At 54.8% G+C, this 17,892-nt stretch overlaps 2 protein-coding genes across 2 annotated transcripts; one reads left to right on the forward strand and one right to left on the reverse strand.

Annotated features, from left to right (window-relative positions):
- Window positions 1-886: 886 nt before the first annotated feature.
- On the forward strand, window positions 887-7,657 carry IGSF8 (immunoglobulin superfamily member 8). The gene is made up of 6 exons (XM_053475158.1): window positions 887-1,021; window positions 2,064-2,438; window positions 5,760-6,218; window positions 6,423-6,845; window positions 6,929-7,336; window positions 7,524-7,657. Exons 1-6 carry the CDS (start codon window positions 979-981, stop codon window positions 7,643-7,645), a joined length of 1,830 nt encoding a protein of 609 aa, XP_053331133.1. The 5' UTR covers window positions 887-978; the 3' UTR covers window positions 7,646-7,657.
- Window positions 7,658-10,491: 2,834 nt separating this feature from the next.
- KCNJ9 (potassium inwardly rectifying channel subfamily J member 9) lies at window positions 10,492-15,017 on the reverse strand. Its single transcript, XM_053475159.1, has 3 exons — window positions 14,880-15,017; window positions 13,079-14,027; window positions 10,492-11,085 (listed from the first exon to the last, which is right to left on the reverse strand). The coding sequence occupies exons 2-3, from the start codon at window positions 13,995-13,997 to the stop codon at window positions 10,772-10,774; spliced, it is 1,233 nt and encodes a 410-aa protein (XP_053331134.1). The 5' UTR covers window positions 13,998-14,027; window positions 14,880-15,017; the 3' UTR covers window positions 10,492-10,771.
- Window positions 15,018-17,892: the final 2,875 nt, after the last annotated feature.

Consider the following 17,892-nt stretch of genomic DNA (forward strand, 5'->3'; position numbering starts at 1 on the left):
TTAACATGCATGGGGTAGGCATGTGGCTCTCAGAATGCGCCGGTACAGTAAAGTCACCGTTAATCCTGCGCGTTTTACACCTCTGACCCGGAGCTTTGAACAGGTTTTGCAGTCACGGCAATTACCGACCGATCCGCCACACCAAGGACTGACCAAAAAAACACAGTGCCGACACAGACACTGCGGGGACAGACACACAGGCTGTGGGGGGGGGGAGTGCGGGGACAGACACAGGCTGTGGGAGGGGGGGGTGCGGGGACAGACACACAGGCTGTGGGGGGGGTGTGCAGGGACAGACACACAGGCTGTGGGGGGGGGGTTGGGAAGTGCGGGGACAGACACACAGGCTGTGTGGGGGGGGGTTTGGGAAGTGCGGGGACAGACACACAGGCTGTGGGAGGGGGGGTTTGGGAAGTGCGGGGACAGACACACAGGCTGTGGGGGGGGAGTGCGGGGACAGACACATAGGCTGTGCGAGGGGGGGGGAGTGCGGGGACAGACACACAGGCTGTGGGAGGGGAGGAGTGCGGAGACACACACACAGGCTGTGGGGGGGGGGTGCGGGGACAGACACACAGGCTGTGGGGGGGGAGTGCGGGGACAGACACACAGGCTGTGGGGGGGGGGTGCGGGGACAGACACACAGGCTGTGGGGGGGGGTGCGGGGACAGACACACAGGCTGTGGGGGGGGGAGTGCGGGGAAACACACACAGGCTGTGGGAGGGGAGAGGCACGTCATGGGGGGAGGCACAGACACACACCCCGCTGCGGGAGGGAGAGGCACACACCCGGCTGCGGGAGGGAGAGGCACACACCCGGCTGCGGGAGGGAGAGGCACACACCCGGCTGCGGGAGGGAGAGGCACACACCCGGCTGCGGGAGGGAGAGACACACACCCGGCTGCGGGGCGTCTCCTGCAGCTCTGTTACCCCCCGGGGGTGAGCTTTTGTGCTGCCGGTCCTGTTGTTTCAGGGCGGATGGAGATCGGTCTGCGCTTTCTGTTCCTGGTGGCTGTGATCGGTGAGCACACATTAAGTGTCAGCAGGGTGTGTATGTGCGCTGTGTGCACGCACCGTGTGTGTGTGTGTGCACAGGAGGTATGTACAGTGTGTGTGCGTGCAGTATGTGCCTGGGGTTTGTGCAGTATGTGTGTGTGTGTGTGTTTGCGTGCATGCGCACCTGTGCTGTGTTTGTATGTATGTACAGTGTGTTTGCATGCGTGCGCACCTGTGCAGTGTGTATGTGCAGAGCGTGTGTGTGCAGTGTGTGCACCTGTGCAGTGTGTGTGTGCGCAGAGTGTGTGTGTGTGTGCGCAGAGTGTGTGTGTGCAGAGTATGTATGTGCAGAGTGTGTATGTGCGCACCTGTGCAGTGTGTGTATGTGTGCATCTGTGCAGAGTGTGTATGTGCAGAGTGTGTATGTGTGCATCTGTGCAGAGTGTGTATGTGCAGAGTATGTATGTGTGCATCTGTGCAGAGTGTGTATGTGCAGAGTATGTATGTGTGCATCTGTGCAGAGTGTGTATATGCAGAGTATGTATGTGCAGAGTGTGTATGTGTGCATCTGTGCAGAGTGTGTATGTGCAGAGTATGTATGTGCAGAGTGTGTATGTGTAGGTGCAGAGTGTGTATGTGTGCATCTGTGCAGAGTGTGTATGTGCAGAGTGTGTATGTGCGCACCTGTGCAGTGTGTGTGTATGTGTGCATCTGTGCAGAGTGTATATGTGCAGAGTGTGTATGTGTGCAGCTGTGCAGTGTGTGTATGTGCAGAGTGTGTGTGTGTATGTGCGCACCTGTGCAGTGTGTGTTTGTAAAGGAGAAGTCCTGCGCTGTGAGGTCTGCCGCCTGCTCTGCTTCCTGGATAAAAATCCTTCCCCAATACGGTGTCCGTCTGTCTGTCTGTCTGTCATGTCATATCATGCAGTCATACACATCCCATGTATAGGTGTCACGCGGGATACAGCCCGGGGTGTAATGAGCAGCGTGTGGGGTACATAACGGGGAGGCACCGGCAGTATGTAAACCTGGCGTTTTTTCCTCCCCGTGTTTGCTTTCCTTGGCAGGCCTCTGCAGGGCCCGGGAGGTTCTGGTCCCGGATGGCCCGTTGTACCGAGTGGAAGGAACCTCCATCTCCATCCCCTGCAATGTCAGCGGATACGAGGGCCCCTCCGCGCAGCACTTCGAGTGGTTTGTGTACCGGCCGGCGGCCCCTGAAATCCCCATCTCCATCGCAAGCACCAAGGACCCGGATTTCTCATACGCCGTGTTTGCCCCCCGCGTGCGCAGCGGAGACGTGTACATCCACCGCGTGAGCGGGGACAGCGCCGAGCTCAGGATCAGGCGCCTTCTGAGGGGGGACGGCGGGGTGTACGAGTGCTACACCCCCTCCACCGACGCCAAGTATCTCGGCAGCTACAGCGACAAAGTCCTCCTAAAAGGTAGAGCCTTCCCAGGACTAGAGCAGCCACTCACACTCCAACAGATTACTGACAGAAAGATTCCCCGCTATGGAGCGAGCAGGGGGGGCAGAGCGAGCACGGGGGGGGGGGCAGAGCGAGCAAGAAACATAACCAGACAAGACATACATGGTACAGGGCACAACACAGGACAGGTAGCAAGACAAGGAACACAAGGGTTGGAGTAAGAAGCCAAGATCCTCAGACGCTTCTCCTTTAAGCAGAGATAGGACATCTTAACTGGGGCATAGGGAGAGGAACCGAACGCCTCAGATGATTCAGGGTAGGAGGGCAAAGCCACGTAAAACACTGACACACATGGATACAGGACCAGAGGCGTATCTAATGAAAACAGCGTCTATGGCAAGCACTGAAATTGCACCCCTGTCCAAATATCTAAAACCCATTTACTAGCCCCTGCTGCCCATATATATATAAATAAATATTAGCCCCTGCTGCCCACATATATATATATGTAAATATTAGTCCCTGCTGCCAATAGCGGGTATAGATCAACACACAAACCCAGATCAATTGAAATTCACTTGTGATCTCAGCACTGAAGGTATAGATCAAATAAACAGAATCAGACATACAAATCCTGTATTTGCAGGTATACAATAATAATATATGAAACGTAGCATCGCAGGTATAGATCAAATAAATACATGGAAACAGCATTGCAGGTATTAATCAACTGAATAAGACATATTAACCCTGTATTTGCAGGTATACATAAATAATGTATGGAAACATAGCATAGCAGATATGGATCTACAGAATAACACAAAAACCCAGCTTTGCAGGTACAGATCAATTGGAATTCACATAAAAACAGGGCATTAAAGGTATATTTAAAACCCCCTAAATTACAGGCATAGATCACAGGTTGCACACCCCAAAGCCAGCCCTGGCGTCCATACTGCCCACATAGAACCCGACCAGCACCCAAATTACACACACATAAGATTTGCAATCTTTGTCCCCAAATAGCCCAGCACAAGTCAACTTTGTCCCCAAACAGTCCGGCCAGTGCCATCTTTGTCCCATATACACCCTGCCTGTGCCATCTTGGTCCCCAAGGCTCAAACCTCCTGCTAGTGCCATCTTTGCCCTTCCACAATTATACATCTATGATACACAAACACTTTTACAGTCACTCACTAATTCACACTTTCATTCAGACAACTCATCCACACATTAACTCATGCTCTCCCTCATTCACTCAATGCATCAACACATTAACTCATGCACTCCCTCATTCACTCAATGCATCCACACATTAACTCATGCACTCCTTCATTCACTCAATGCATCCACACATTAACTCATGCACTCCCTGATTCACTCAATGCATCCACACATTAACTCATGCACTCCCTCATTCACTCAATGCATCCACACATTAACTCATGCACTCCCTGATTCACTCAATGCATCCACACATTAACTCATGCACTCCCTGATTCACTCAATGCATCCACATATTAACTCATGCTCTCCCTCATTCAGACAATACATTCACATATTAACTCATGCTCTCCCTCATTTACTCAATGCATGCACACATTAATCCACTCTTTACTTATATCACTTTCTAACCCCTCTCCCTCCCTTATCACTCTATAACCCCTCTCCCTCCCTTATCACTCTATAACCCCTCTCCCTCCCTTATCACTCCCTAACCCCTCTCCCTCCCTTATCACGCTCTAACCCCTCTCCCTCCCTTATCACTCTATAACCCCTCTCCCTCCCTTATCACTCCCTAACCCCTCTCCCTCCCTTATCACTCCCTAACCCCTCTCCCTCCCTTATCACTCCCTAACCCCTCTCCCTCCCTTATCACTCCCTAACCCCTCTCCTTCCCTTATCACTCCCTAACCCCTCTCCTTCCCTTATCACTCCCTAACCCCTCTCCCCCTTTGTAGTTCTCACCTTGAGGTCCAGCGACGCAAGCAAAAGACTTCTGCCTTCTTGCAGTGCTGCGGTGCCCGCTGCTGCACTGCTGAGCGCCTTAATATGACGTCATATTTCGGTGCTCAGCACTGAAGCAGCGAGCACCAGCGAGCGGCTTTTCAACGCTGTCTTTTTTTTTTTGATGCAGGGGAGAACGAGAGGCGCCCCTCTCTCTCCTCCGCATCAAAAAAAAGAAAAAAAAAAAAAGTGTTTAAAAACAGCTCGCTGGCACCGGGACGGGGGTAAAGGCCTCCGCATCAAAACCCCCCAAAAAGACGGAGTTTGAAAGCCGCTCTCTGGCGCCCCTTTCAAATGGCGCCTATGGCAGGAGCCATAGGTGCCATACCCTAGATGCGCCTCTGTACAGGACTATAAGATAACAATTGGAGATTCTGTCACATCTTATGGCCAAAGTATGCTTAGCCCACCACTACGCCAAAGCACTCCAATGACAGCGAGCCCTAACATTAAAGCCTGCCTACTGAATTATTAATAAACTGAAACCAAACACAGAAGCGAGGAGGACATACCTGTAGACTGCAGAGCGAGACAAACAGAGCAAACGGGTGGGGCGCACCTTAGAAAGGAAACAGAGCTGACGCAAAGACCGGAGCCGGACTCCAGGGATCAGACGCACAGAACCGAGCACACGGAAATCCAGGAATGGATTACAGCAAAGGGGGGAACTCTAGCGAGACGGGGGAACAAGAGAGAAGCAGCTCCGCAGCCTGGATGGAGCCTGACAGCAGGTTACTGACAGTGCGGGATCTGGTATGAGCGCAGGTTACTGACAGTGCGGGATCTGGTATGAGCGCAGGTTACTGACAGTGCGGGATCTGGTAGGAGCACAGTTACTGATGCAGACAGTGCGGGATCTGGTATGAGCGCAGGTTACTGACAGTGCGGGATCTGGTATGAGCGCAGGTTACTGACAGTGCGGGATCTGGTATGAGCGCAGGTTACTGACAGTGCGGGATCTGGTAGGAGCACAGTTACTGATGCAGACAGTGCGGGATCTGGTATGAGCGCAGGTTACTGACAGTGCGGGATCTGGTATGAGCGCAGGTTACTGACAGTGCGGGATCTGGTATGAGCGCAGGTTACTGACAGTGCGGGATCTGGTATGAGCGCAGGTTACTGACAGTGCGGGATCTGGTAGGAGCGCAGGTTACTGACAGTGCGGGATCTGGTATGAGCGCAGGTTACTGACAGTGCGGGATCTGGTATGAGCGCAGGTAACTGACAGTGTGGGATCTGGTAGGAGCGCAGGTTACTGATGCAGACAGTGCAGGATCTTATGTTGCGGCATAGAGTGGGCTCTCTTTTTCTCATGGATCCTTTTTTCAGTTATTTCAGATACTCTCCAGGTTTCTGCCAGATCTGCTCCCCAGGGGAGGCTGGCCTCAGCGCCACCTCTGCAGGTAACCCTGACGGAGGGCAGGGAGCTGCATCTCACCTGCGCAGCGCAGAGCTCCTCGGAGCAGCACACGCACCTCTCCGTCTCGTTTGGAGTGACTGCCCCCAACGCCCCTGTTGGCAGAGAGACCCTGCAGGACATAGTGTCCGTGCGGCGAGATTTCGGCGTAGAGCCCTCCCCGGTGTATGAGGAGCGATACCGGAACGGAGAGATAAGAGTAGAGAAAGCCGACGGCCCTACCTACAAGATGGAGATCTCCCGGGCTCAGCCGCGTGACTCGGGCACGTACCATTGCACGGCGGCACAGTGGATCCAGGATCCAGATGGCAGCTGGCAAAAAATCACAGAGAAAAGATCTGTACTGGCTGAGGTGGCCATCCAAAGTATAGGTGAGACCTCAGGCGCCAGGGCTGGTCATTGCTATGGGAAGGGGCAGATGAAAGAGCTGGGGGCTTCTAAGGGGCAGATGCGAGTGTTGGCTTTCCCGAGCTACGCATACATTGTTGGGGGTGACGTGGATCTGCTCCTTAGGCATTAGACCCCTGAGAGAGGTCCGCGCAGGCCGTTAATGACTCTCGTCCTCTGTGTTTTAGACTCTCTGCTGAAGGTGAGTGCTCGTCCTCCAGAGCTGCAGGTGCGTTCTGGGGACGCGCTGGAGATCCTCTGCGACGTGTCGGTGTCTCCCCCTCCTCCTCCACATGTGGCATTTTCCATTGAATGGTGGGTGTCCTCCACCGGGGACTCTGGGGAACACCTCGTGGCTGCGATGGCCACAGACGGGGTGGTGGCACTGGGAGAACGGTACACCAGCTATGATGTTGGCGAGAGGCACATCTCCCTGGAGAAGCTCTCACCAAACCCTGGCGTTTATCGTCTCCGGATATACTCTGCCCAGCCAGGAGACGTGGGATCGTACAGCTGCCGAGTCAAGGCGATGGTGTCGTACCGCGGCCAAAGGCTCGTCCAAGTAGCCGGCAAGGTGTCCCAGGCTGTGGCTGTGGTGACGACAACGCAAGGTGGGTCCTCCTTGGTTTTTGTAGTAAGTGTTCAGTCCGGTGATAATATCCGGTGACGGTGACGCCGTTTGTGCCCGTTGCAGATGTTACTCTGAACGCACATCTGTTCACGGGCTCCCCGACCCTGCACCGCGGAGACACGGCCGTCCTGCTCTGCAACGTGACGGTGGACACGGCGCAGCCGGTACATGTGGCCGTCAGCTGGTGGGTGGAGTCGACAGGCGAGATGCCGCAAGAGACAAGCGCGCATTTCTTAGCCTCTGTGAACCGAGACGGAGTGTCCGAGACAGGGGAGCGTGCTTCTGGAAGAGACCTGAGCATGGACAAGGTGGGGCCACAGACCTACCGGCTTCGTCTATATGACATCCAGTCAAAAGATGAGGGGAATTACCACTGTGCCGTAAACGCCTGGATCCAGTACCCCGACCGCAGCTGGTACAACGCCATGTCTGCCGCGTCCAACTCCGTCATCGTGTTTCCGTACTCACGGGGTGAGGGCCGCAGCCAGGGGCTTCGTGTCCGTTGGACGTATTCTTGTTGGCTTTTTCTTTGCTTCTCTTTGTTGTCTCTTTTGGATTTCTTTCTCCGCCATCCTCTCTCTCCTCTCTCTCCTCTCTCTCTCTCCTCTCTCTATCCTTTCTCTGTTCCTCTGTGTTCATTGTCCTTTCTGTTTCTCAGTCAAGGACCTGCTTCTGATTCCCATGATCAGCGGCGTGGCGAGCGCCTTACTCGTCGGGATCACCGTAATGTCTACAGTCACGTGCTGCTATATCAGACACCTACGGAACCGCAAGAGGTGAAGCAGCGCCAGCAGCAAGGTTCATGTATCTGAGAGACGTTGCTGAAGTAGGTGGAGGGGGATCTCTAACTAAATTCCGGGGCCGGGGCCGGGGCCGGGGTCTCGAGGCTGACCGCTGCTTCACGAAGACATCTTGACAACCGAGGAGCGGAAGCCTTGAGCTCTTCTAGTTTGTGGACGCGTTATCCGTGGTGTCCCGTGCAGACGTTAGCGTGTGTGAAACACGCCTCTCCTGTGGGTACAAATCTGTCTTCTTGGACGCTAAAGCTGTCAGAGGAGCTCCGGAGGGCCCCAGTTCCATGGGCCGGTTCCATGGGCCGGCCCGGTTGTTTCGCGGATTGACCTGGACTGTCCCGGTTGTCGCGCGGATTGACCTGGACTGACCCAGTTGTCGCGCGGATTGACCTGGACTGTCCCGGTTGTCGCGCGGATTGACCTGGACTGACCCGGTTGTTTTTTCGTGGGCCGAGCCGTTACTGGCACTGACCGGTGGTGGTGGGGTGTAAGTCAGCCACTATTTCCATTTACAGTAGTAGAACCCCTATTAACCCCTGAATGTCTGAATGCTTCGATGAGCAGCCGCCGACCAGTAAATACAGAGAGATCCCATAAATGTGACGAGTAATAAAAAGCACAATGCAAATTCATGATGTTTTTACTAATTCTCTCATATTGTTCAGAGAAATAAAATCTGTTAACAAAAAGTGTCATGGCTCCTTCATGGTCCAACAATGGAGGGCATTGGGAGGGGCTACCTGAAGCTGTGGGCGGGGTTACAGGAAGGTTTCCTAAAAGTAGTGGGTGGGGTTAAAGGGAGTGTTGTGCCCTCTTCTGTCTTTAATCCACTTTTATAATTGTCTGGTGCCACCACATGGGAGGCTCAGGGGTTAAAACGAGAATTAACCCTTTGGGAAAACATCTGTAGGGCCATGCCCTAATTCTCTTGGTAGCCCTGGACTGCCCAGTAACTGCCTCTCTGCCCTTCTCTGCCACTGCGAGCCTCACTGCCTGTTATTGCTCAGTATCTCCTTCACTCCCCTACGCTGCCGATACCAGCCTCCCTCCCCGGCGCCGCCCATACCAGCCTCACCGCCCGACCTTGCCCATACCAGCCTCCCTCCCCGGCGCCGCCCATACCAGCCTCCCTCCCCGACGCCGCCCATACCAGCCTCACCCCCCGACGCCGCCCATACCAGCCTCACCCCCCGACGCCGCCCATACCAGCCTCCCTCCCCGACGCCGCCCATACCAGCCTCCCTCCCCGACGCCGCCCATACCAGCCTCACCCCCCGACGCCGCCCATACCAGCCTCCCTCCCCGACGCCGCCCATACCAGCCTCACTCCACGACGCCGCCCATACCAGCCTCCCTCCCCGACGCCGCCCATACCAGCCTCACCGCCCGACGCCGCCCATACCAGCCTCACTCCCCCGACGCTGCCCATACCAGCCTCACCGCCTGACCCTGCCCATACCAGCCTCCCTCCCCGACCCTGCCCATACCAGCCTCCCTCCCCGGCGCCGCCCATACCAGCCTCCCTCCCCGACGCCGCCCATACCAGCCTCACCGCCCGACCCTGCCCATACCAGCCTCCCTCCCCGGCGCCGCCCATACCAGCCTCCCTCCCCGACGCCGTCCATACCAGCCTCACCCCCCGACGCCGCCCATACCAGCCTCCCTCCCCGACGCCGCCCATACCAGCCTCCCTCCCCGACGCCGCCCATACCAGCCTCCCTCCCCGACGCCGCCCATACCAGCCTCCCTCCCCGACGCCGCCCATACCAGCCTCACTCCACGACACGCTGCCCATACCAGCCTCACCGCCCGACGCCGCCCATACCAGCCTCACCGCCCGACGGCGCCCATACCAGCCTCACCGCCCGACGCCGCCCATACCAGCCTCACTCCCCCGACGCTGCCCATACCTGCCTCACCGCCTGACCCTGCCCATACCAGCCTCCCTCCCCGACGCTGCCCATACCAGCCTCCCTCCCCGACGTTGCCCATACCAGCCTCACTCCCCGACGTTGCCCATACCAGCCTCACTCCCCGACGCTGCCCATACCAGCCTCACCCCCCGACGCTGCCCATACCAGCCTCACCCCCCGACGCTGCCCATATCAGCCTCACTCCCCAACGCTGCCCATACCAGCCTCACTCCCCGATGCTGCCCATAACAGCCTCACTCCCCAACACTGCCCATACCAGCCTCACTCCCCAACACTGCCCATACCAGCCTCCCTCCCCGACGCTGCCCATATCAGACTCCCTCCCGACCCTGCCCACACCAGCCTCACTCCCCGACGCTGCCCATACCAGCCTCACCACCCGACGCTGCCCATAACAGCCTCACTCCCCAACACTGCCGATACCAGCCTCCCTCCACTACGCTGCCCATACCAGCCTCCCTCCACTACGCTGCCCATACCAGCCTCACTCCCTGACGCTGCCCATACCAGCCTCACTCCCCAACACTGCCCATACCAGCCTCACTCCCCAACACTGCCGATACCAGCCTCCCTCCACTACGCTGCCCATAACAGCCTCACTCCCCGACGCTGCCCATACCAGCCTCACTCCCCAACACTGCCCATACCAGCCTCACTCCCCAACACTGCCGATACCAGCCTCCCTCCACTACGCTGCCCATAACAGCCTCACTCCCCGACGCTGCCCATACCAGCCTCACTCCCCAACACTGCCCATACGAGCCTCACTCCCCAACGCTGGGCTTCTAATGGGCTGAAGCCATGGGGGTAAAAAATAAATACTTGAAAGGGCTGCATGGACTCAGGTCAGAAATCCAATTAAATCCAGGGCCTAACATTGAAAGGCCAATAACCCGCTTTAGGACTTTACCCTACGAAGCAAGGGTGGGAGGAAGGGGCAGGATCCCGATTTAGGTGGCGATCCAGTCCTGGTTCTGGGAGGACAATCAGGAGTCCTAGAGACGAATTTAACTAAAGGATCTGTGCCAGGGCTGGTCCTGGACGTTGAGGCAAAAGCTATTATGAGACATTGGTGAGACCGGGGCAGAAAGCGGCTGAACCCCCTCCCCCTGCTGCGGATGCGCCTCCATTTATACCCCAACACAAGTGCTCGTCTTTAACAGTGTTGGAGGCAAAGCTCACTCCGCCGGGACCGGTTCACTCTCGGGGCTGTTGAGGCTCCCATTCTGTTCCTTGTCCTCTTTCTCCGTCGCTTCCTCCACCTTTTCATCCAGCTGGCTGGGGATAGACCAGTAGAGATGGGCGTCCATGCGCGCTGCTGCCTCTGCCATCTCGCGGGCACTGCATGTGGGGGTGGGCACCTCGAATGTCTGGTGGAAGGTGTTATAATCCACCTCGTAGAAGCCGTCTTCCAGGGAGAGCACAGACATGAAGCGGTGTCCCCAGAGCACCTCATCCACCAGATAGGAGCTCCGGGCCTGGCAGGTCATCCCTACAACAAGAGGAAAGGCTTCAGTGCACTGCCCAGCCACAAGCCCCACTGCACACCCGCCCTTCCATGCACTTACCCCAACCAGAAATATATAGACCCCTCGCTGGGCACTACTGTCTGAAATTCACTGCACCTTCCCCCCGTGCACTGCACCCTAACATTTACTGCACCCTCACATTCATTGCACCCTCACATCATTTACTGCACCCTCACACCGTGCACTGCACCCTAACATCATGTACTGCACCCTAACATTCACTCCACCCTCACACCGTGCACTGCACCCTAACATTCACTGCACCCTAACATTCACTGCACCCTCACATCATGTACTGCACCCTAACATTCACTGCACCCTCATACCGTGCACTGCACCCTAACATTCACTGCACCCTCACACCGTGCACTGCACCCTAACATTCACTGCACCCTCACACCGTGCACTGCATCCTAACATTCACTGCACCTTCCCCCCGTGCACTGCACCCTAGCATTTACTGCACCCTAACATTCACTGCACCCTCACACCGTGCACTGCACCCTAACATTCACTGCACCCTCACACCGTGCACTGCACCCTAACATTCACTGCACCCTAACATTTACTGCACTCTAGAATTCACTGCACCCTCACACCGTGTACTGCACCCTCACACCGTGCACTGCACCCTAACATTCACTGCACCCTCACACCGTGCACTGCACCCTAACATTCACTGCACCCTCACACTGTTCACTGCATCCTAACATTCACTGCACCCTCACACTGTTCACTGCACCCTAACATTCACTGCACCCTCACACTGTTCACTGCATCCTAACATTCACTGCACCCTCACACCGTGCACTGCACCCTAACATTCACTGCACTTTCATCCCTGCCCAGCCTTCTGTAACACTGCAGTAGTTAATGGGGAGGGCAAGAGTATTCACCATGAGGGCAAATCTCAAAGCCAGTGATGCGGACACGGTTTGAAAAGGACATGGGGGCAACACAAATCACTGCATGTGGGTGACGGGCGGCAGCTACTAGCAAAAGTAATAAAGTAAAACGGCTACCGACTAGAGAAGTAGATTCGGGGGGATTTTACACAATCAGTTTTGTTTAAATTAACCCTGCTGGGCGGCACTGCTTTGTAACACTGCTGGGCGGCACTGCTTTGTAACCCTGCTGGGCGGCACTGCTTTGTAACACTGCCGTGAAAGCCAGACTTTCAGAATAATTGGTCTCATGTCTTGAAATTCTGTGTCTTCTCCTCGCCCCAGCCTTAAGATCGGCTTCCGCCAAAAGGAATCCGCATCTGCCCTGTATTTACCACCCACCCAGGCAGGAAGCATATCGGGGCAAGGGTGCAGTGAACATCAGGGGGCAACGGAGGGGAAATGCAAGATGCCACAGCCTAACACTAAAAGGTGAGAGGCTTACATGCAACGGAAGCAAGTTTTACTGACTGGGTGGTAGATAAGTGGAACAGCCTCCCAGCAGAGGTGGTAGAGGGTAATACAATGAGGGGATTAAACATGAATGGGATAGACATACGGCTCCTGAATCTAAGACGAGACCGACAACTGATTAAGGTTTGACTAGACGGGCCGGATGGGGCCAATCTGCCTGGAGGTTGTGGGATCCAAGTGAAGGTTAGGGGCACGGCTGCCGGGGTGAGGCTGCAGACTTCAGATTGTCTGCTTGTGACCCGGGTGGATCTTTACGTTATGTTGCAGTTGCGGTTAGCGTAGTTTGCTGTGCGTCGTGTAACGGTTACACGCTGTATGTCGGGGGCCGCGTTTATAAACAAAGCTTGACTCATCATGTCAGAGCGCCCCCTGGTGGTGTCAGCGTGTGCTGCATCATCAGGGAAGCTCCTGTGTTTAAGTTATTTTTTTTGTGGTATTTAATGTATTTTTTCTCTTGCGTATAATATGCTGAGCTCTTATGCCGGGCCGGCTGAGGTCTGCTGGACCGGGGACTGCTGGGTTATAATGCTTTGTATACCTGTAGCTTCTACCATGCCTTCCAAGATCACCACAATCTCAAATTCGTCCTTCTCTAATTGCCGTTTGGACACATCCCAGAAGGGACTGTGCTCATTGATCTCATGGCTGATAATGAGAGGAGATACCAGAAAAAGACGGTCGTCGCCGGTCTCAAATCCCACGTTTATGTCCGTCTGGTTGAGTGGGATGAACTCTCCCTCCTGCGTTTGTTTGGATTTGATGAGCTTGGCTCGGATGGACGCCTCTACAATGTGAGAGTTGCGCAAGTCTCCGACGCGGAACATGAGGCAGAGTCTGTCATCTCGTAACGAGATCACTGCGTGCGAGGAGAAGACCAGCGTCTCTGCCCTCTTGTTGGGTTGGGAGATCTTAACAAACATGCAGCCCACCATAAAGGCGTTCACCATGGAGCCCAGAATGGCCTGCAGCAGCAGCAGAATAATCCCCTCGGGGCACTTATCTGTGATGACCCGGTGGCCGTAACCAATGGTCGTCTCCGTCTCAATGGAAAACAGGAATGCAGAGACGAAGCCGTTGAGGTTGTTGACACAAGGCGTCCATGTTTGGTCTTCCAAGTGATCCAAGTCCCCTCGGCAGTAAGCGATAAACCACCAGATAACTCCAAAAAACAGCCAGGTGATGGCATAGGCCAGAATGAACACCAGCAGGCTGACCCTCCACCTCAGGTCCACCAAGGTGGTGAAGATGTCGGTCAGATAGCGGTAAGTCTCCCTCACGTTTCCGTGCTGGACGTTACAGTGGCCGTCTTTCTCCACGTACCTCTGCCGCCGCCTCAGCTTTTTATCCGCTTTCTCTGCTTTTTCAGCCCGTTTGGTGGCGCGTGAGACGGGCAACGGTTTGGCGCTGGTGACTGTGGCCCCCGAAGCTGATGTGAATGCCTTGGTGTCCTTTGTCATGGCGACCGACTCCCTGTGCTGTATTAGGACCTGAATGGAAGAGAAAATCATGGAATTAAAAACGGCGTGGTTTGTACACCGTGTGCCCGCGCTTGTCCCCTGTTTGCCTGCTGTGTGCCGCGTGGCGCGGTCCCCCCGATGGCCTTCACCGGTCTGTCAGACGTGGCTCGTTCTGAAGATGAGCATGCGCGGCTTGTTGGAATAGCTTGTTACTTGCGTGTCTGCCCCGACGCGGGCTGCACGCGCTCTACCGAGCACACGTAACGCGGAGTTAGCATGTCCCTGACGTGTAGCCCATCTCCTCACCTGAGCTGCTGCCGTAAAAGGGTTAAATATTGAGAATTTTGATTGAATCTAAATTTAGCCTCAGCCGATGGCCAAAGTCTATATATTGTCGCTTCACTCTCTCCCAGGCACCCCTGCTTCGCCTGTTTCCATGGAAACCACTTTGAGATTTCATGTCGTCTGCGAGTCCCCGGCGCTCACCGTATATATAAATGGCTCGCGTTTTATGGGGTCTGCCCCGAGCTGGGCGGTAAACACACAAAAGGGTTTTTTGATGCCCCCTCGCCTTGCCCATGGGCTCCACACCCTCATTACATAACACACCACACAAAAATGACACGCATCTGACATTTCCATTTGGGAAAGTAACACATCCATGGGGAGGAAAAAAGCATGTAGAGGTTTGATTTCAGTGAGGGGCACCTGAGACAGCAGCTATTCGGTAAAATGGAGAAAAAATCTCCCAGACGCAGAATAATTACTAAACGCCTCGAAAAGAATTTGCTGGGAATTCTCAGTTTAGAAATGCTCTTTGTGATGGAGATGGGAGAACCCAACGGGGATGGAGCTGGGGGGGCATGTGGGGATTTTACGTACCTTGTCCGGGGGATGAAGGCACCTGGACGCGGGGTCATGGTGTTATTAGGGCTCTAAGAATAAACTCCAGAGAGATGCGCAGCATCCGGAAAGGTAGCGAGCCGAGTACAGAGGGGTGTGAAGAAAACTGGCAGCTGCTCCTTCCCACGGCACAGAAACGCTGGGGAGGGGGGATACAGGTCCTCTCTGTGATATAATGGAGAGGGGGGGATACAGGTCCTCTCTGTGATATAATGGAGGGGGGGATACAGGTCCTCTCTGTGATATAATGGAGGGGGGGATACAGGTCCTCTCTGTTATATAATGGAGGGGGGGGATACAGGTCCTCTCTGTGATATAATGGAGAGGGGGGGATACAGGTCCTCTCTGTGATATAATGGAGGGGGGGGATACAGGTCCTCTCTGTGATATAATGGAGAGGGGGGGGGATACAGGTCCTCTCTGTGATATAATGGAGGGGGGGGGGATACAGGTCCTCTCTGTGATATAATGGAGGGGGGGGGGATACAGGTCCACTCTGTGATATAATGGAGAGGAGAGATACAGGTCCTCTCTGTGATATAATGGAGAGGGGGGGGATACAGGTCCTCTCTGTGATATAATGGAGAGGGGGGGATACAGGTCCTCTCTGTTATATAATGGATGGGGGGATACCGGTCCTCTCTGTGATATGACGAGGAGGGGTGGGGGGATACAGGTCCTTTCTGTGATATAATGGATAGGGGAGGATACAGGTCCTCTCTGTGATATAATGGAGAGGGGGGGGAATACAGGTCCTCTCTGTGATATAATGGAGAGGGGGGATACAGGTCCTCTCTGTGATATAACGGAGAGGGGGGATACAGGTCCTCTCTGTTATATAATGGAGGGGGGGGGATACCGGTCCTCTCTGTGATATGACGAGGAGGGGTGGGGTGATACAGGTCCTTTCTGTGATATAATGGAGAGGGGGGATACAGGTCCTCTCTGTGATATAATGGAGAGGGGGGGATACAGGTCCTCTCTGCGATATAATGGAGAGGGGGGATACAGGTCCTCTGTGTGATTTAATGGAGAGGGGGGATACAGGTCCTCTCTGTTATATAATGGAGAGGGGGGATACAGGTCCTCTCTGTGATATAATGGAGAGGGGGGGATACAGGTCCTCTCTGTGATATAATGGGGGGGGGGATACAGGTCCTCTCTGTGATATAATGGAGGGGGGGGTACAGGTCCTCTCTGTGATATAATGGAGAGGGGGGGATACAAGTCCTCTCTGTGATATAATGGAGGGGGGTACAGGTCCTCTCTGTGATATGCTGGGAAGGGGTGGGGGATACAGGTCCTCTCTGTGATATAATGGGGGGGGATACAGGTCCTCTCTGTGATATAATGGAGGGAGGGGGATACAGGTCCTCTCTGTGATATAATGGAGAGGGGGGGATACAGGTCCTCTCTGTGATATAATGGAGAGGGGGGTACAGGTCCTCTCTGTTATATAATGGAGGGGGGGGGGATACAGGTCCTCTCTGTTATATAATGGAGGGGGGGATACAGGTCCTCTCTGTGATATAATGGAGGGGGGGATACAGGTCCTCTCTGTGCTATGCTGGGAAGGGGTGGGGGGATACAGGTCCTCTCTGTGATATAATGGAGAGGGGGGGATACAGGTCCTCTCTGTTATATAATGGAGGGGGGTCCAGGTCCTCTCTGAGAAATGTCAGGGAGGGGTGGGGGGATACAGGTCCTCTCTGTGATATAATGGAGAGGGGGGATACAGGTCCTCTCTGTGATATAATGGAGAGGGGGGGATACAGGTCCTCTCTGTGATATAATGGGGGGGGGGATACAGGTCCTCTCTGTGATATAATGGAGGGGGGGGTACAGGTCCTCTCTGTGATATAATGGAGAGGGGGGGATACAAGTCCTCTCTGTGATATAATGGAGGGGGGTACAGGTCCTCTCTGTGATATGCTGGGAAGGGGTGGGGGATACAGGTCCTCTCTGTGATATAATGGGGGGGGATACAGGTCCTCTCTGTGATATAATGGAGGGAGGGGGATACAGGTCCTCTCTGTGATATAATGGAGAGGGGGGGATACAGGTCCTCTCTGTGATATAATGGAGAGGGGGGTACAGGTCCTCTCTGTTATATAATGGAGGGGGGGGGGATACAGGTCCTCTCTGTTATATAATGGAGGGGGGGATACAGGTCCTCTCTGTGATATAATGGAGGGGGGGATACAGGTCCTCTCTGTGCTATGCTGGGAAGGGGTGGGGGGATACAGGTCCTCTCTGTGATATGCTGGGAAGGGGTAGGGGGATACAGGTCCTCTCTGTGATATAATGGAGGGGGGTCCAGGTCCTCTCTGAGAAATGTCAGGGAGGGGTGGGGGGATACAGGTCCTCTCTGTGATATAATGGAGAGGGGGGGATACAGGTCCTCTCTGTTATATAATGGATGGGGGGATACCGGTCCTCTCTGTGATATGACGAGGAGGGGTGGGGGGATACAGGTCCTTTCTGTGATATAATGGATAGGGGAGGATACAGGTCCTCTCTGTGATATAATGGAGAGGGGGGGGAATACAGGTCCTCTCTGTGATATAATGGAGAGGGGGGATACAGGTCCTCTCTGTGATATAACGGAGAGGGGGGATACAGGTCCTCTCTGTTATATAATGGAGGGGGGGGATACCGGTCCTCTCTGTGATATGACGAGGAGGGGTGGGGTGATACAGGTCCTTTCTGTGATATAATGGAGAGGGGGGATACAGGTCCTCTCTGTGATATAATGGAGAGGAGAGATACAGGTCCTCTCTGTGATATAATGGAGAGGGGGGATACAGGTCCTCTCTGCGATATAATGGAGGGGGGGGATACAGGTCCTCTGTGTGATATAATGGAGGGGGGGGGATACAGGTCCTCTCTGTGATATAATGGAGGGGGGTCCAGGTCCTCTCTGCGAAATGTCGGGGAGGGGTGGTGGGATAAAGGTCCTCTCTGTGATATTATGGAGAGGGGGGATACAGGT

The sequence above is a fragment of the Spea bombifrons genome, chromosome 9 (genome assembly GCF_027358695.1).
Source record: "Spea bombifrons isolate aSpeBom1 chromosome 9, aSpeBom1.2.pri, whole genome shotgun sequence".
Taxonomy (NCBI): domain Eukaryota; kingdom Metazoa; phylum Chordata; class Amphibia; order Anura; family Pelobatidae; genus Spea; species Spea bombifrons.

Coding starts and splice junctions, on each gene's coding strand:
- KCNJ9 (XM_053475159.1), bottom strand. CDS start 13,997: ATGACAAAGGACACCAAGGCATTCACATCAGCTTCGGGGGCCACAGTC. Junction 11,086..13,078: donor AGGCATGGTAGAAGCTACAG/GTATACAAAGCA, acceptor CTCTTGTTGTAG/GGATGACCTGCCAGGCCCGG.
- IGSF8 (XM_053475158.1), top strand. CDS start 979: ATGGAGATCGGTCTGCGCTTTCTGTTCCTGGTGGCTGTGATCG. Junction 1,022..2,063: donor GTTCCTGGTGGCTGTGATCG/GTGAGCACACAT, acceptor TTTCCTTGGCAG/GCCTCTGCAGGGCCCGGGAG. Junction 6,219..6,422: donor GGTGGCCATCCAAAGTATAG/GTGAGACCTCAG, acceptor TCTGTGTTTTAG/ACTCTCTGCTGAAGGTGAGT.